The sequence below is a fragment of the Micromys minutus genome, assembly GCF_963924665.1.
Source record: "Micromys minutus genome assembly, chromosome: 26".
Lineage (NCBI taxonomy): Eukaryota > Metazoa > Chordata > Mammalia > Rodentia > Muridae > Micromys > Micromys minutus.
Window position 1 is genome coordinate 16,768,234 of NC_137961.1, and position 20,583 is coordinate 16,788,816.

At 38.9% G+C, this 20,583-nt stretch overlaps 1 protein-coding gene across 1 annotated transcript; it reads right to left on the minus strand.

Moving 5' to 3' along the window:
• Positions 1–539: 539 nt before the first annotated feature.
• Positions 540–18,726, minus strand: CIBAR1 (CBY1 interacting BAR domain containing 1; the record flags this gene model as incomplete). Its single annotated transcript, XM_080938574.1, has 8 exons — positions 540–732; positions 1,912–2,031; positions 3,764–3,877; positions 11,691–11,795; positions 15,107–15,202; positions 15,811–15,879; positions 17,819–18,053; positions 18,494–18,726. 8 exons carry the CDS (start codon positions 18,724–18,726, stop codon positions 649–651), a joined length of 1,056 nt encoding a protein of 351 aa, XP_080794700.1. The 3' UTR covers positions 540–648.
• Positions 18,727–20,583: the final 1,857 nt, after the last annotated feature.

Genomic DNA, 20,583 nt, shown 5'->3' on the forward strand with positions numbered 1-20,583 from the left:
GTAAAAGGTGCAGAGCTGTAGAGTGAGAGTAGCTTTGTTTTCAAGCAAGAAAGGTTGAATGTGGCCTTTTAAAATTAGAATGTAATCATTTTATGTAGATTTATAAAATCTGTTATCAGTACCTCATATCTTTATTTGTGATAAATTTTATTAAAAAAAAAACCCCTAAATTTTCATACCAAATGGTGAAGCATAGGTTATAAGAAAGGTAAAAGAAGCAATGTTTTTACTTAAGGCATTAGGGCATAGGATTATTAACTGACCTCTTTTGGTAGTCAAAACCTGGAATTTTCTGCTAAATGAAACTAAAAGGAATTATTAAAAATGTTACTTTTTGTACTTTTAATAGGTTTTTGTGCCACATATGTGTTTATAGTGCATTAGATCTAAAATGCCTCAAAATACACATTTTTTTTTCAAATAGAACATATACAGAAAAATTATACATTACCATAGATAGGATGATGAAAGAAAGACTAGGTAATTTAAAAAAAATCATTTTTTTCTTTTCAGCATAATTTCATTTAATTTCCCCCTCCCCCATTTCATAGTACATTTCATTTTATAGTTTAACCTTCAAATCAGTATAAAGTGATCCTACATTTCAAGTCATTTGACATGAAAACAGAAATGTGATTTTTTTATAAATTAGGTTTCCTCTTCTGTAACATCTAACTCTTCATCATCTTCATCTTCTACTTGTTGATCCTTCCTTGTTCTGCAGGTGGCTATCTGTTGGAAAATACATGTAAACAAATAAAAATATTTTTACATGTTTGGCATCTTTTTACATATGCTTATGAGAACAAATATTTCAGAAAATGATCAATTTCCCTGTGATTTTTAAGGTTGAAGTCTTTCTCTATCTGATTCTAGTAGTATGCTTCAGGAACATAAAGTACCATTACTGTGTATTATGAACTAAATGCTAAGTTATAGGAAGTTAAACTCCAACAGCCTTGCAGTATTTGCATGATAATCTTCTAAGTGGATGGTAGAACCAGGTAAGTCTGTTTGATAGACAGCAATGTTGACAATAGAAATGATGAAAAGATACCAATTATACATCTTGTGTTTCCCTTGGATATCTTACTTAGAACTTCTCTGAGGGTGATTTACATCACTCAGGCCACACTGGGAATATTTGCACAGAAGAGGTGGTCAGGTTGTGGATGTGAGTTGCTACAGACATATGTTGCTGAATATTTTTACAGTATACTTACAATCTTAACTCTACCTAGCCCCCAGGAATTTGATCTCAAGTTAGTAGGGCTAATATTAAAAATATCATAGTACAAAAAGTTCTTAACTGATATATTAGATTCAGTTTTAAATAGAATTTCATATGGAATGTAAACACTAACCTTAAGGAATATGTGTGTCAGGCATAAAATAATAGAAATGTAATCTGGCAAGGAGGAAGAGATGAATATAAAACAAACAGTGCACAGAATCCAATGCCAGGAAGTTTTACCTATACAAATTTTACTTAAAATTGCATTTTGAGATTATTTTAGTCAGTTTTAGATTTCTGAGGCAAAGCAGACTTTGGTACATTACAGTATTTGTAATACAGGGTTTGGCTATTGATCTAATGAGCTATATCCTGTCCATGAGTTATGCTTAGAAAAATGCCACTTTTAGGTACAGTTTCTAAATAGATTAAGCACACAATTCCACTCTAGAATGTGTGTTTATATTAGATACAGCCGATCTACATGAGCACTGTTCTCTTTCCCATCTGTTTCTTCAGTGTTCTGCCTCAGAGCAAGTAGAGTGCAATTATATTTTCAGGGAAAATGATGGCCAGAGATAACACATTGTATGAGGTCACCTAAGAAGGGAAACACTTAACACTGAACAACCAAGTCAACAACTCAAATTCCTTTTCAGGATTTTTTTTAAGCTCACCTGTCCAGTTCCAGATGTGCACTTAGTTGACACTGACCTCTGAAGAGGTGACTTTGAATTTGCTCTTACAATATCTAAACGAGATGGATAATCTGATAGATACAGAGAATTTCGGAAAACCTATTGCAATATAAAACATTTTAAGTTGAATACTAAATGAACATCTAGAGAAGCAATAAAACCATATTTTTAATTGAACAGTAAATGAGCATCTACATGACTAACTGCACATTCTTAATTACAAATCTAGTTAAACTAGAAAGGGAGGGTAAGAGATTGTAGTTATCAACCATGCAGTTGATAAGCGGTGTAAAGCCGAGGTGAAATCTGACAGGCAACTGAAAACTAGTGTGCTGTACAGTTGTCCTTGGTTGTGTTTGCTTGGCCTCCCCTCAGCTGTTACTGACGTCACTACAGGAGTGCTGTTGTGCACAGTGCACCCTGGAGCCACCCCAACCACCAGGATACCAGCAGCATTATTGTGTGGACTTGCAACACTCCCAAGTGTTGTCAATGTTTGCCAAGCCTTCTTATCTCTACTGACCCCATATTCTTCATGGATGAGGTGTCAAGATCGTCAGGTGTGCATTTTAAACACCTTCTTACAAACTTCCACTTCTTATAGCAACTGTTATTCTGATTTCTTCCAGTGTGTGTTTTTCCTACAGAATCAAAACTGCAAATTTACAAAGATTTGTTTTCCACAGGTTCCCTCTATAACAGTGGTTCTCAATCTTCCTAATGTTTGTGATCCATCAATAAATTTCCTCATGTTATGGTTGCCCCCATCATAAAATTATTACTTTCCTTCTTCATAACTAATTTTGTTTCTGCTATCAATTGTACTGGAAATATGTTTTCCTAATATTTTCTTAAATGATACCCACTTCCTAAGGGTCACAACCATGCATTGAGAACTGGTGGATTGTAATTTGCCTTGGCAATATGGACCTTTTATAATCTCCACATTTTGAATGGTCTTTGGCATAAAAGGTGCTGCAGTCATTGCTTAGTTGTGTTAGGATGTAAGTAGTAGCATTTACATTTTATAACGATGACGACGTTGATTTGTTCAATACTACTGCACTCATATATGAAAGAAGTTCACAAACACGTCTCCTATACAGCCCTGAAACCATTAGATTTTCATCTATCTTTTCTCTACAACCTACTCAGTAGTTAGCTTATTGAGAGCAGTGACAAGTTACAAAGAGCATAGTATGACATAGCTGGGCCAGCTGGAACAAAATATGCATAAGTTCACAATTTAGGAATGTTATAGGTAGGAAACATAAAAAAGGTACTACAGTTCTGCGGGAAAAGTTCAGAGATAACTTGGACCTGTTACTAAATGCAGTGCTTTTCCTTGTAGGAAATGGTACAAGCCTCAAGTGTAGTAGCGTTGAGTACAAAGGCTTAAGACTCAATGTGCTAGACTTTAAGAATTGACTCCCACATATGCTGCTAAAAGAGCTGTCTGACCCTTGGGACATTTCCTTAGTATGTTTCAGTTTTAAGGGAGCAAATAAGTATTTTTATTTAAGTTGATGGACCAGCTAGCATAGCTTAAATACATAGATGTGTGCAAAGCAATGATTACATAACTATTTGCTAGTTTATAATTGTCGTGCAACAATTCAGTCATCTTTGAAAACACATGGCAATGGGTGAGAATGAGATACTAGCTTGAGTACTTGAAGAAAGTACTCAGTCATCTTTGAACCAAGTGTAAATGGAAAATCACAGAACATTACCACTCTAGGTTACACATGATAATATAGACCATTACCATATAAACTGAAGTTCTAAAACATTTGCACACTATCAGAACTGAGTTTAGAATTAGGCCTACCTCTAGGTCTTCATCCTCATCAATTTTTTGTATATTTTGGTAGGCAGCAGTGAAGACCTCTAAAGCTTTGCCATGAAATAACATTTCAATTGTGATAAACTCAGATAATATGTTCTGAAAAACAAGATTGGAATGTTAAAGTGTTTTAAGTTTGTATGTATTTAAGAGTTTACTTAAGAACTAGAGTTTTATATTCTCCATTATATAATCTGAGTATTTTATGTTACTAAGACCTATTTTCTGGACAGGACAAAACATAACTGAAATAAAAAATTGTGATGGCTTTTTATAGGACCACCAGTCCAGTGATGGTACCTTAGAGTAAATGTTTGAAAAAAAAATTGTCAAACCAATAGAGTTAAGAAGCCTGCAGGTGTAACCATTGTAATGCCTAACAAAACAGTCTTTTAACCAAAATTAAAAGAAATACTCTTCAAAGGGAAAAACCACCAAGATGATGTTTCAATTTTTTGCCCAAATACAAGCACCTACATTTGTAAAAGAAACATTACTAAAGGTTAAATCGCACATTAAACCCCGCACATTAATAATGGGAGGCTTCAACCCCCACTCTCCCCAATGGTCAGGACATCTAGACAGTAAACAGAGAAATAATGAAACACATTATCATTCAAATGGACCTCACATATATCTACATGGATTAAAGCTGGACTTCAGCAACAACAGAAACAACAGACAGCATTCAAACTCATGGAAACTGAACAACTCTACTTAATGACCACAGAGTCAAGGAAGAAACACAGGGAAAAAAATGAAAGAGTTTCTAGAATTCAGTGAAAATAAATGTACAACATACCCAAACATAATGGGCTACAAAGAAATCAGTGCTGAGAGAAAAGTTCGTAACCTTCATAAAGTGCCTTTATAAATTAGTGACATCTCTTATTAGGGATGTAACAGCATACTGGAAGCTCTAGAACAAAAAGAAGTAAACACATCTAAGGAGTAGAGGACAGAAAATAATCAGAGTTGAAACCAATAAAACAGAAACCGAGAGAATACAAAGAATCATAAAAGTTGGTTTTTTTGGGAAAAACCAACAAGATAGACAAACCCTTAGCCAAAAAGATCTGAGAGAGAGTATCCAAATTAACAAAATCAGAATGAACAGAGAACATAACAGACATTTGTATATACCAAGAATCATGACAGATGTCACATAGAAAAGTTAAAGGTCAGATAAACAATCTAAATAGACCTATAACCCTTAAGGAAATAGAAACAATCATTAACAGTCCTTTATTCCCCCAAAGCTTAGGGCTGAGGTCCTGAGTTCAATTCCTAGCAATGGCATGGTGGCTCACCACCATCTGTAAAATGGGATCTGATGCATCTGATGTTTGAAGACAGCTATGGTGTAGTCAGATATACATAATTAAAAAAATCTTTAAAAAAAGGGAAGGGCCAGATGGTTTTAGTGCAGAATTCTACCAGACTTTCAAAGAAGAGCTAATACCAATAATCCACAAACTATTCCACAATAGAAACAGGAAGAACATTGCTAAATTTATTTTATGAGGCCAGTTACCCCAATATCTAAACCATACAAAGACTCAACAAAAAGAATTTCAGACTAATTTCCCTCATGAATGTTGATGCAAAAATACTTTTAAAATACCTGCAAATTGAATGTAAAAATATATCAAAAAAGATCATGCATCAAGATCAAGTAGGTTTCATCCCAAAAATGCAGAGGTGGTTCAACATAAAAAAATCCATCATAAAACCATATTCACTATATAAACAAACTGAAAGAAAAAAAACCCCACATGATCATGTCAGTAGATGCTAAAAAGGTTTTGACAAAATCCAAAACCCCTTCATGTTAAAAGTCTTAGAGAGATCTGGGATACAAGGGACAAAATTAAACACATTAAAGCAAGTCAATAGCCAATATCAAATTAAAGAGAACAAACTTAAAGCAATTCTACTAAAATCAGGATTAAGACAGTAAATATCTTCAACAAAATTGTAGAAGAAAACTTTCCTACCCTTAAGAATGAGATGACCACGAGCATAAAAGAAGCCTTCAGAACTCCAAATAGGTTGGACCAGAGAAGAAATTCCTCCCGACACATAATAGTCAAAACACCAAATGCTCAAAGCAAAGAAAGAATACTAAAAGCAGTAAGGGAAAAAGGTCAGGTAACATGTAAAGGCAGACCAATCAGAATTACACCCGATTTCTCAACAGAGACTATGAAAGCTAGAAGAGCCTGGACAGACATCATGCAGACCCTAAGAGAGCACAAGTGCCAGCCCAAGCTGCTATACCCAGCAAAACTATCAATCACCATAGATGGAGAGATGAAGATATTCCAAGACAAATCCAAATTTATACAATATCTGACCACAAATCCAGCACTACAACGAATTATAGGTGGAAAACCCAATACAATGAGGGGAACTACATCCTAGTAAAAACAAGAAAACTCCTAAGCAAGAAAAACAAAAGAAGAGAGATACAGACACAATTCAACCTACAAAAGCAATGATAGCAGGAAACAGCAACCACTATTCCTTGATATCTATTAACATAAATGGACTCAACTCCCCAATAAAGAGACATAGGCTATCAGACTGGATACATAAGCAAAAGCCAGCATTTTGCTGCATACAGGAAACTCATCTCAGAGACAAAGACAGACACTATCTCAGAGTAAAAGGTTGGGAAAAAAACTTCCAAGCAAACGGCCCCAAGAAGCAAGCTGGAGTGGCTATTCTAATATCAAATAAAGTAAATTTCCAACCAAAAGTTATCAAAAAAGATAAGAAAGGACACTTTTTACTCATTACAGGGGAAATCAATCTGTCAGGAGAAACTCTCAATCCTTAACATATATGCTCCAAATAAAAAAGCACCCACATTCATAAAAGAAACCCTACTAAAGCTCAAAAAATACATTTCACCCCGCACAATAATAGTGGGAGACTTTAATACCCCACTCTCACCAATGGACAGATCATGGAAACAGAAACTGAACAAGGATACTGTAAAACTAGCAGAGACTATGAACCAACTGGAATTAATAGATACCTACAGAACATATTATCCTAAAACAAAAGAATACACCTTTTTCTCAGCACCTCATGGCACCTTCTCGAAAACTGACCACATAATTGGACACAGAACGAGCCTCAATCGATATAAGAAGATTGAAATGTTCCCATGCATCCTTTCAGATTACCATGGGCTAAGGCTGATCTTTAATAACAACAAAGACAACAAAAAGCCCATATACATATGGAAACTAAACAATGCTCTATTAAACGATAGCAGGGTCAAAGAAGAAATAAAGAAAGAAATTAAGAATTTTCTAGAATTCAATGAAAACGAAAACACGACATACCCAAACCTATGGGATGCAATGAAAGCGGTACTGAGAGGAAAACTCATAGCTCTGAGTGCTTCCAAAAAGAAACTAGAGCGAGCATATACTAACAACCTGACAGCACAATTGAAAGCTCTAGAACAAAAGGAAGCAGATACACCCAGGAGGAGTAGACTGCAAGAAATAATCAAACTTAAAAATAGACCAAATAGAAACAAAAGGACTATTGAAAGAATCAACAAAACCAAGAGCTGGTTCTTTGAGAAAATTAACAAGATTGATAAACCCTTAGCCAGACTAACTAGAGGGCAAAGAGAGACTATCCAAATTAACAAAATCAGAAAGGAAAGTGAAGAAATAACAACTGAAACTAAGAAAATTCAAGAAATCACCAGATTCTACTACAAAAGCCTATACTCCACAAAGTTGGAAAATTTGGAGGAAATGGATGAATTCCTAGACAGATACAAGATCCTAAAGTTACACCAGGACCAGGTAAACCATCTAAATAATCCCATAACACCTAAAGAAATAGAAGAAGTCATCAAAAGCCTCCCAACCAAAAAAAGCCCAGGTCCAGATGGGTTCAGTGCATCACTAGATGCTGAGAAAGCATTTGACAAAATTCAACACCCCTTCATGTTAAAAGTCTTGGAAAGAAAAGGAATCCAAGGTCCATACCTAAACATAATAAAAGCAATATACAGCAAACCAACAGCCAACATCAAACTTAACAGACAGAAACTTGAAATAATCCCACTAAAATCAGGGACTCAACAAGGCTGCCCACTCTCCCCCTACCTATTCAACATAGTACTGGAAGTCCTGGCTGGAGCAATTAGACAGCAAAAGGAAATCAAAGGGATACAAATCGGAAAGGAAGAAGTAAAAATATCACTTTTTGCAGATGACATGATAGTGTACTTAAGCGACCCCAAAAATTCTACCAGAGAACTCCTACTGCTGTAAAACAAGTTCAGCAAAGTGGCTGGACATAAAATTAACTCAAACAAATCAGTAGCCTTTTTATATTCAAAGGACAAACATGTGGAGAAAGAAATTAGGGAAAAGATACCATTTACAATAGTCGAAAAAACTATGAAATACCTTGGTGTGACTCTAACTAAGCAAGTGAAGGACCTGTATGACAAGAACTTCAAACCGCTAAAGAAGGAAATCGAGGAAGATCTCAGAAAATGGAAAGATCTCCCATGCTTATGGATTGGAAGGATCAACATTTTAAAAATGGCCATCCTACCAAAAGCAATCTACAGATTCAATGCAATCCCCATCAAAATTCCAACCCAGTTCTTCACTGAGTTGGAAAGAGCAATGTGCAATTTCATATGGAATAACAAAAGACCTAGAATGGCAAAATACATCCTCAACAACAGGAAAACATCTGTGGGAATCATCATCCCTGACCTCAAGCTATATTACAAGGCAATTGTCCTGAAAACTGCATGGTACTGGTACAGAAATAGGCATGTGGATCAATGGAATAGAATAGAAGATCCAGAAATGAGCCCTCACGTATATGGTCACTTGATTTTTGACAAAGGACCTGTAAACATTCAATGAAAAAAGGACAGCCTATTCAACAAATGGTGTTGGTCCAACTGGCACTCAGCATGCAGAAGAATGAAAATAGACCCTTTCTTATCTCCTTGTATAAAGCTCAAGTGTAAGTGGATCAAAGATCTCCACATTAAACCAGATACACTGAAACTATTAGATGAGAAAGTAGGGAAAACCTTAGAACACGTATGCACAGGAGAAAATTTCCTGAACAAAACACCAATGGCTCGTGCTCAAAGGTCAAAGATTAACAAATGGGACTTAATAAGATTGCAAAGTTTCTGTAAGGCTAAGGACATTGCCAAGAAAAACAAAACGGCAGCCAACAGAATGGGAAACGATCTTTACCAACTCCACATCAGATAGAGGCCTAATATCCAAGGTATACAAAGAACTCAAAAAGCTAGACACCAGAGAACCAAACAACCCTATTAAAAAAATGGGGTACAGAGCTAAACAAAACATTCTCAATTGAGGAATATCGAATGGCTGAGAAACATCTAAGGAAGTTCTTGACATCCTTAGCCATCAGGGAAATGCAAATCAAAAGAACCCTGAGATTCCACCACACACAAAACTCAGATGACAGCAGATGCTGGGGAGGTTGTGGAGAAAGAGGAACACTTCTCCACTGTTGGTGGGGTTGTAAACTGATACAACCACTCTGGAAATCAGTCTGGCAATTCCTCAGAAAATTGGACATAGTACTACCTGAAGATCCAGCTATTCCACTTCTGGGCATATACCCCAGAGACACTCCAATATACAACAAAGACGCATGCACCACAATGTTCATAGCAGCTCTATTTTTAATAGCCATAAGCTGGAAAGAACCCAGATGTCCTTTAGTAGATGAATAGATACAAAAATTGTGATACATTTACACAATGGAGTACTACTCAGCCATCAGAAACAATGACTTAACCAAATTCTTAAGAAAATGGTTGCATCTAGAGAATATCATCCTGAGTGAGATAACCCAGTCACAAATGAACAGATATAATATGAAGTCACTGATAGTGGGATGCTAACCCCAGAGGGCTCGGACTGCCCCAGAAACAACTCACAGACTGTGTGAAGTTCAAGAAAAACAAAAAACAAAAAACAAACAAACAAAAAAAACCCCAGAAAACATTATGCTCAATCCTTACACACCAAGAAAACGTTGACTAATTCTGGGTTACATCCTGTTTTACATGTACTTTTTGCTCATTGTATCTAGTAAGACCTCAATGCAGAGTATCAAATCTTAAAAAAAAAAAAAAAAAGAAAAGAAAAGAAAAGAAAAATGAGGCCCTGGAGAGATGGCTCAGTGGTTAAGAGCACTGACTGATCTTCTAGAGGTTCTGAGTTCAATTGCCAGCAACCACATGGTGGCTCACAACCATCTGTAATGAGATTTGATGCCTTCTGGTGAGTTTGAAGATAGAAGAGACAGTATACTCACATACATAAAATAAATATTCCAAAAAAAAAAAATACCAAGCTATTGTGCTTCTGGGCATATAAACAAAGAATGTTCTACCATACCACAAAGACACTATTCAACTATGTTCATAGCAGCTTTACTTGTAATAGATAGAAACTGAAAACAACCTAGATGTCCTTAAACCAAAGAATGGATAAAGAAAATGTGGCTCATTTACACAATAGAGTATCAGCTATTAAAAATAATGACATGAAATTTGCATGCAAATGGACCGAACTAGAAAAAATCATGTTGAGTGAGGGAATTCAGACCCAGAAATACAACCATGGTATGTACTCACTTACAAGTGGATATTAGCCATAAAGTAAATAATAACCATGCTACAATCTACAAGTAACTAAGGAGGGCTCAAGGAGGAGGGGCACATGAATCTCCCTTAGAAAGGGAAATAGAATCGACGTCATGGGTGGGTGTGGGAGGGGACTTGTGGGGGTGGGGCTGAGAACAGGAGGATCAGGTGGGAAGATGTGGAGAGAGAGTGCTGGGAAAGTCAACTGGGATCTTTGGGACAAGCTAGAAACCCAGGGCAGTGGAAACTACCATGAATCCACGGGGGTGTCTCTAGCTAAAACTCCAAGCAGTGGGGATATAGAGCCTGAAGTAACCATTTCCTGTTACCAGACAAGATTTACAATGGAGGTAGGTATTGGGACAACCCACTCACAAAAATTCCAACCTATAATTTATTCTGAGTATAAGATGTACAGAGGTAAAGATGGAGCAGAAATCGGGGGAACAGCTTACCAATGACTGGTCTAGCTTGATACCTACACCATAAGAGGGAGGCCACCCCAGACAATGACATTCTGCCTATACCTGTAAGCTGAAGCCTAGTATAACCTTCATCAGACAGGCTTCATCCAGCAACTGGTAGAAACAGATGCAGATATTACATGGAGCCTGGGGAATCCTGCAGATTGTAGGAACCAGAGGGGTCAAGGACACCTCAGGAACACCTACAGAATCACCTACCCTGGCTCCATCAGGGCTCAGAGATTAAACTGTCAACCAGGGAGCACGCATGAAGCTGACCTAGGCCCTCTGCACATATGTATATCTGTGCAGCTTGGTCATCATGGAGGACTCCTAAAAGTGGGGACAGGGGTCCTATCCATCGTCTGCTTTTTGGACCCCTTCCCCCTATTGGCTGCCTTGTCTAGCCTCAACAGGAGAAAATGTGCCAATCTTGCTGCAACGTGATATGCCAAAGCTGTTGATACCCATGGGAAGCCTCTCAGTTTTTGAAGAGAAAGGGAGAAGTGGATGGTGGGGGTGGACTGGGAGGAAAGGAGGGAGGGGAAACTGCAGTTGGGATATAAAGTAAATTAATTAATATAGTCCCTTTACATTAAATTCATAATTGTATTCATAATTACAGTTGATAAAATTTGGTCTATAATTTATTTTTTTTTTAGTTTTAAGAACTCACTCTGGGCTAACAATCAATATGCTATTTTTCCTTTAACTTTAAGTAAGGTTAGAGAACATTCTGTATTAAGTTAATTACCTTTATGTCCTTTATTTTCTGCTTTTCAAAATTGTCAATAGTTTCCTCCAAATGACGACTTGTGCGGGTAGCATCAATCGTGGCTCTCTGTAATTCAGTTTCTGCCTAAAGAAGTGAATGCCCCCAAAAAAGAAAACCTCATCAGAATCCATGTATCCACCCTTGATCAAAGTTACCATTTTACCATTGCCTTTCTGGCCTAAAAGTGTAAACTGTCCAAATTTACCTTTAACCACACACAATGAATATACTATATTCGATAGCATGCATAACACAGAGCTTTAAGTTTGTTAAGAGATGTTTAATCTCAAACAACAGTCCTTTCCTTAAACTAGTGTCCCTAATTTATGTCGCCCTGGGATGTAAAACTGCTTTCTCTACCGCTTGCCTCTACTCCTATTTATGTCACTAGCTGTGTCCCTCACAGACCTGTAACTGTTCCTGTTTGCAGTGCTCTCATATTCACCTGTAATGCAGAGTATCTGACATGACTGCTTTATAGATTAAATGAAATAAAATAGATCCTTGTGAAGGACTAAGAGTACACATTAAGACCCACAGCTATAACAATTCCCACTATAGAGAATCAAAGTTTTTATTATTACAACATGCACATGCTTGAGGCTAGGGAGACTCAAGTGTCTTATCACTGTTGACTTTTAAGAGTTCCCCAAATGCATGAAATATATAACTTAATTTTTGAGGCAGGGTCTCCTTACAGAGCCAGTGCTATCCTAGGATTCTCTAACACAGGCTAATTATGAACTCATGCCTCTGCCTCTTGACTGTTGATTAAAGGCAGGTGTCACCGCCTCTGCATGCATATCTCTGTATTTACATAGTTTTGGAATATATACAACTTGGTCTATGCTGGCTGTAAGAAAACTGGTGGACGGAAACCTTCAACTTCTGCTCTTCCTTGTACTTTCCAAGTGATGGGACTACAGCATGTACTATCATGCTCGGGTTAATCAGAGCTAATCAAGGTAACAGCACTGCACTGTTTCATTTGGTTTACGGTCATTTTATACATATACATACATATGCAAATAACTAATATATTAAACGGCAAGTTCCAGTGTTTTTCTTTATACACGCTTCATACTATCTACATCTGTTTTGTAAAGTCAATTAAAACTTCTATCTAAATATAACTACTTGTGAACTGAAAACAGTTTTTTTAAAGCTGTTTTCTACTACTCTAGTTGTATATTAAAAATTTAGGCACATACAGCAGGAACAGTAAGGCTAAATGCAGAAAATTACATTTTAATCATGTTATTTCTTTTAAAGCATCTTTTCCTTTAGGACAATAGTTGCTACCAGACATTAAATATTGTCTTAAGCAGTACCAACAATTAAAAAAACATAATCAATTTTATGATTAAATTATTCCTAATAAAGTTTTGTTCCTTATATTAAACTTATATTTGCTCTAAAGTCATATGTCATTTAATATGGACTTATCTAAGTTTTGAGATATAATACTCTGACATTTAGCTATTTTATATTTAGTTTTTTTTTTTTTTTAAAGAATCTGTAAATTGAAACAAGTAAACAGGTTTACTCTCAGGATCCGTTTCTTGACACACCAATTTATTGCCCACCTGCGACTGAAAATTTTCATAAAGGAAAAAATACATTTCAAAGGGAATTGAACATGGTAAAGTCAAAGTCATATACCTTTATAGAACTGCTCTTACAATTAGTGTTAAGCAATTAAAAGTATATCCATTTGTATCTGTGTTTATATAATTTTAAAAAAGGAAGACTTAATCCTAACTAGTATTAAGAACTATTTAAAAACATTTCTGGGCCTTTTTTTTTTTTTTGAAACAGAAAATTCAAATGTAGAGTCCCTTTGAAGTTTTTGTTCTGAAACTGGCTGTCAGTTACTTGATTTCTGATTTTTTTTTTTCCCTGAGAATACTCAGACTGACTCCTAATGAGGACAATATGTGAGATACAGTTCTTGTGCCTTTTATTTTGCATCTTGTTTTTGTCCTCATTTCCTTATATTTCAGTTTAAGAACTGCAAGTCTCCTTAGGACTGGTCAACCTAGAAAAGCACAGGAAACAGAATAGCTGGGGTCTTGTATCTGACAACTGCTATCCTTTTCTAGGGTCTGAGACCTGCCTCCAGAGCAGAGGACACCCAGAGCCAGTCTTTATTAAAGAAAGTCTATATGTCTGACCATTATTATATTTACTGAAAAGTGCTCAACGTTCTACATCGAACCAATCTCGAGTAGGCAATGTAAAGATACAGTTCTGTGAACAAGCAGCAGTATAACCAGTTAGCCAAGACTTCCAAAAATGGAAAAGGGGAAGCCACATGGATGCTTTCAAACTGTTACAGCCAATCAGAGGTCATCTGGCACCCTGGGTGGACAGGAGATCCTCGGATTGTCTTCATCAAAAGAAGGGACTCCGACTCATTTGTGCACTGAACTTTAGCATACTACTGAATAAGCAGTTGAGCTGTAAGGCTCTACCTTCACATCTGGTCAAGACACTCGGATGCTCTTTACTCTTTTTATACTTAATACATGTGTGGTTTATGCTGTAGTTTCGGGTTATCAGAATGCTTAAGTAGGTCTTATCTAGTGAGCAGAACAATTCACCTGCACCAGTAACTTGTGTTTCCAAAGAAAGATGTACCAGGTAGTTGGTGCAGTCCCAAATCACTGCCCAGGGAACACATTCAGGAATGAAGGTGTTCTTCACCCTCCAATGCCCCAAAAGAGCCACTTGTTACTGGTGTCTGGCTGGGCTGGGCGGAACCAGCCTTGAGGAGGGAGACACGGGTAAGCTAGAATGGGGAAGGGTGGCAGGGAGATGTTAGTGCTTTACACAGTTAATAGCACTGCGTGTGTTTGGTCATCATCAGAGAGCACGTTTTGGCTCAGGAAGTTGTTATCTAGAAGCTCTTTTTCATGACAAACATTCCTATTTAGATACCATGTGTCTTGCTATGAGCTTAATTATACTGAAATCTCCTGAAGGTTTGACTAAAAGTTATAACTTTGATTTCATGTACTTTTTATTTTTTATGAAGGACATTGTGGGAAAATTTACCCATCCCTTAGAAGTACTGCGGGTAGGGCACTGAGACATTAGCATTTACTTTTTAATTTACCCTGAAAACATCAACAATACTTCGTGTACTGGAGGGTAGTCAATCATAAAAAAAAACAAACAGGACTGGGTTAGGAGGTGGGACTGCTTTCCTGCTGCCTAGTTTCTACTGTGAAGATTCCTAAATGGGTTTCTTTTTGCCCCTGACATGAAAATTCTGTACTTACAGCTACAGAGGCATAATTTCCATGTATGTTTACTTTTGTACTGCATACCCCATAAAACCTGAACCTTTTTTTTTTTAAAGACCAAAATCCAAATCCAAAGGATACAATTATATGTCGATCAGATGGGTTTCGCTGGCGTGTCCTTTCTAACTGAGATAACTGTTTGGCTTCTCGATTCCTTGCTGTTAATGTTGCTTTGAGATCATCCTGTAAATAAACATTTTTCTTAATAAAACTTTCTAGCTTAAGATTTAAAACATTCTACCTTAACAATGGAAGAATATTTGTTTGATCCTGGCACTGTAAGCACAGGATTTATGAGTACTGTAGAGTGTGTGAGTGAGTGTGTGAGTGTGTGTGTGTGAGTGTGTGTGTGTGTGAGTGAGTGTGAGTGTGTGAATGTGTGTCTGTGTGTGTGAGTGTGTGTGTGTGTGTGTGTGTGTACACATGAGAGCCTGCTCATTTCATCAAGATAAGTCATAATATGAATGGAAATGAGCCATACAAATACATAACTATAAATATTGGCTGTGGTGATGCTTACATGAGAATATGTATAAAAGCCAAACAATTTTATTTTTTATAAATCTTACTCCGAGGTGATTTCAAAAGCAGTTTGTCAGATTTGAAAAATACAAGTCACCATCTTTAATACAAAAATATATACACATACTCATCACATTTTTTAAAGATCCAAGAAAATCTTTCTCAAAGTATATAAAAAGAATAACCATGTTATTTTGTATTTGTTATGAAAAAGATAAAACCTCATACCTTGTCATAATACCAAGTAGATAAAAGATGGACTGACTTACTCGTTTCATCTTAACAATGGTCCCATAAGCTTTCAAAGGTTCAACTACTTTGGCTTCAAGTCTTTCAACCTATTGAAAATTATATAAAATATAACTGAAAAGAAACATAGAAATATCAAAATTTAAATCCTGAAATAAAGATCTATGCTGTTTAATCTGAAATAAATACTGTGCAGACTAATAGCTTTGCAATTTTAAGTTACAGTACAGTTACAGCTTTCAGGAGGTTTAGGCATCTATAGTTTCAGTGCAGTTAACATTTTTATGTGTTCAAACACATACTGTCAGATATCATAGATGCTGACTCCTAATTTATATAGCTCAACTGTCCGGAAGAATTAAGGCTGAAAAATACAGTGTTGCTAGAAACGTTTAAAGGAACTCAACCCTCAAAAGCAAACAGCTTAGGGATTATCGCATTAGCTGAATTGTTTTAAACAGCCACTTATGACCTATCAAAGCCCAGAGAACAAGATAAACGGGTTTAGTGCTGCTCATCTCCCAAACTGTACAGTCGATCTCTTTTTATCTAGAGTTAAACAGTTTCTCAAACTCATTTAAAGTAACAGCAATTTAATAACGCTAGTAAAAGGAACCGAAGAACAAAATTTTATACATATACAAGAAAATTATGGGGCACTGAGACTGTCAGGGTGGGCAAGCAAATGAAATCTATTGCTTAAAACAAACATTTTACAGTAAACAAAATGCTTTTTAAAATGATACATGTTTACCTAGTCAATCCATTTCATTTCATATTAATTCTTTAGTTTCTAGAAATGATGTTATATAGGTGTTTCATTTGAAAAGAGTTTAGGATAATTTAGAAAAAACTATTTAAATATGCAGAATTCTGAAGTCAATGTTATGACCATTCAGGACAGTCAAACGTACACCAGCTCTAATTCCATACACTGTGAGGTTTATCCACGCCTGTTCTAACGGCTTCCCTTGTCTTTCCCTTGCCTACCTTTGCCATGTTCATTAGCATCTCCACCATTTGGTCAGCAGGGAAACAGAGCAGAGCAAAGGCACATCAATCCACTTTGCGATTTGATAACTAGCACAAAACTTTTCTAGAAAGGGGGGATCACTGGTAAAGTAGGGCTTTAGGATTATCTGTGAATAAAGACTATTTCTGAAACATTAAATCTCCAGTTACCATGTAAAACTGAGTATTGCTTGTTATACAAGAAACGTCTCCCAAGAACTCAACAGTTTTCTTACAGGTGTCCCTAAGGGATTAGTACTCAAGTTTTGTGTGGACAATGGTGATAGATTCATAAATTATTTCTCTCTTTTTAATTCTCAGTAAATGAAAATTTGTTTTAGGCTTTAAACATGAGGAAGATCAATGGGGCTTGTTACAAAAGTTAAAAAAAAAAAAAAAGCAATGGAGTTTGAGCATGCCAACTTTTGCTAACCTAGCTGGCATCTAGAAGTACATGAACGTGTTTATGCAGTATTAAGAAAATACCAGTTTTTAAAAAGATCTCCCAAGATCAAGGCTCTGGTCATTCAAAGCAAACACAGAGCCAACGTCTCTCAGCTCTGTCACTTGGTTTGCTTCCTGTGTTATAACCCATGGCTGTCGATTGCTCAACTTCCAAACCACGGGAATATTAGCAACATGTAGCCCATTCATTAGTAATTTGTTATCATCTTGTCATTTTTGGCATTTCCATCTCTAGTCATTCTTGAGCACGCACTTGGCCCACACAGGCCGCAGAGATGCTCTCCTTCCTCACCAGTGCTATGTCGCCTTTTCTTTATGCCTGTTATACTGTTGGCAAATGCAGCGGTAAACTCAAGACTTCAAACACACCTGACATTTGGGTTGAAAGCTATCAGGCCATAGGAAGATTCCGTATAGAGGACCCACCGTGTTACACACAGGAAAGACATCTACCAAGGGTACATTTACTACTACTGGGTGGCCTGCAACGGACCGTCCACAATGCCTACACACTACTTCTTGGGCTTATGACAGCAGAACCTCACTTCATACCTCTGCCTGGCGGTAATCTTGAAGTTTGGCAAACTCATCAGCAAAGTCTTTCAGACCCTGCTTTAAATTTGGGGTCTCCGTAGAGGCATACACGTTGATCTCGTTCACCAGGAGGTCGGCTTTGTCTCGAAGCCTGGCCGTTTTCCGTACATAAGCAGCAAAGATTTGGCAAAGCTCTCCAAAATGCTTCTCCACATTCGTGACGGCATCCTGCAGTTGTTTGGTTTGAGCATCTCTAGAAAAAAAAAAAGAGAGAGAGACAAAACATTGTCCTTAAAGCAGTAAGATGGTGTCCCGTTAATTGTATATGCAAACATTGCCGGGGTGTCCTGAAGCCCGGAAGGGCGACATTCCCAACTCTCCCGGGGACCGGCCCTCCTCCAGGACCTCATGCAGCGTCTGGTCCTGCCTAGGACCAGGCAGGCCCGGGGAGGGCCCGGTGGGCCTTGAAGGGGCGGCGCTGCCGCGGCCCCGCCACCTACGGCCTCCCGGGCTCTGTACCGCGGCGGGGCCCGGCCGGGCACTCGCGGCAGCCGGTGGCCGGGCTGCAGAGCGCCACGGGGACCGTGCGGCCTCCTCCCGCCCCTGCCCGCTTCCAGGCCCTCGGCCGGGCCCCTCAAGCCCACCCGGCCCCAATCCCTCGGGAGGCCTGAAGGTGAGGCCCCGGGCGGTTACCGGTCATCCAGATGGCGCCTCAACATCTTGACTCTTGTGCCGTCGGGGACCCGGGATGGGAGCCCAACGAGCGCGGCACCGGGCCGCCAGGGCGCGCGGGAGCCGGAGTCGCCGCCACTTCTGCCGGGAGCCGAGAGCGCGCCGTGCGCGCCGCCGCGCCTGCCCGGCGTTTCCGTGGCGACGCGGCGCGCGCCCCGGCGGTCAAGAGCAGGGCAAGGGAGACCAGAGGGCATTGGGCGGGTGGAACGCCAAGCATCCTCCTTCAGCGCAGCTCTCTAGCCCTCCCGGGCCGCTGGGAGCAAAGGAGGAAAAGCAACCCACCAGCAACCGGAAGGGAAACGGGAAAATAGAGGTGAACGGGGGTCAGGCTCCGCTTCTGGATGTGTGGACTTCATGCCACGCTTGTCCCCGTGCTTCTCTGTTGAGCGTGACAAACTGTGGGCTCGAGGAAAAGAACCGCTCTGTAAGCTAGACTTCTACTGCTGTGACAAAAACCAAGTTGGGGGAGAAAGGGTTTCTTTGATGTATCCCCAAGTCAGTTCTTTGAGGAACTCGGGGCAGGAACCTGGAGGCAGGAACGGAAGCAGAGGCCATGGAACAACACTGCTTGCTGACCTATTCAGTTAATTTTTCTTATGTACCTCAGGACCTTTGCACAGGGACTATAGTGTCTACAGTGTTACCCGGCCTTTCCACATTAGTCATCAATCTAGAAAACAGCCTACAGATCAGTCTGATAGGGACATTTCCTGAATCTAAGTTCCCTCTTCTCAGGTACCTCTAACTTGGGTCAAATTAACCAAACAAAAACAAACAACAGAACCAAAACAAAACAACACCAGCAACAAATCCAGGCAGCACAACAGTGCTTACTGCTTCATCTTTACCCATCTTTAAATTTCATCTCTTCCCCCTTCAGTTAACGGAGTTTCTACTTTGTGAAAAAGACTGTCGGACTCAGACGAAGTATGGGCCTGAACGAACGCCCCCAGTTTGAAGAGACACAGATAACCCGGAGCCTTCCTTTACCTTCTGAGAGAGACACTTCTCTTCCCTCTTGGAGTCCAACTCCATGCTTTGTCTGCTTCTCAAATGCCCACGATCTCTGAGAATAGAGTCCAAACCTAAGGTCAGAAAAGTCTTTGCTCTTAGGGAGCTCACAGCCTTGGTGGAGGGATAAGGCTAGCCAAACAATCAAACATGTACCACGCAGAAATGTGCCCCTGTGCCAGGTTTTCTTGTACAAACAAGTGATAAGACCTAGAGGCTTACACAAATCTACTGCTCAGTTCAGGACTCTGCAAATGGCATGGGTGGCTCTTCTTCAGTTCTGTGTGGCTGAGCTCTGTCCTGCCTTTCCAGGTGGTGAGTCTGCTACTAGTGGTGTAACCTCACTAACGCCATTGTCTGGAGTAAATGAGTCCTGTGACCGGGAGGTGGGAATCGAGATGTGTCCAAGCCCCAACAATCTCCTCTTAAGTCCAGCAGGAGTAAGCCTTGCCCCCTCCTTGTTCTGGGCTTGCACGCCACAGTGTTAACATGTATCCTTGTGACCCCACCTTCCCCACAGCTGAGGTAGGCAAATGGCTTAGCTGCCAAATTACAGGCTTGAGCGCCTGGAATTCCTCTTCACACAAATGAAACATTCCCAGTTCCCCAGTACCAACCACTAATGTACACTCACCCTGAAAAAACCCCACCCACTCCCCAGGTTTATATAGCCCTTATTACCACCCCCCTGCCTCCCCCCAATAAAGAGAGTTGCAGCTCTGAAAATCATCCTGGAGAAAGGTTTATTTCTCCACAGACACTCCAGACTACAGAATTCCTGTGGACCCAGGACCCAACCCACCCAGGGACTCTTTATCCCTTTCACAACAGTGCCTGAGTACCCTGAAGGCAGAAGCAGAACCGGTTGGTTTGATTATGGTTTGAGTGTGTCCTGTAAGAGTATCACTCTTGGAAGGGATTAAGGCTTTTTTTTTTTTTTTTTTTTTTTTTCTTTTTGGTTTTGTTTTTCCGAGTCTCTTATTATGAGTTGTCTGGGAAGGTTGTAGACCAGAGTCTGACCCCACCTGGATATCATCTTT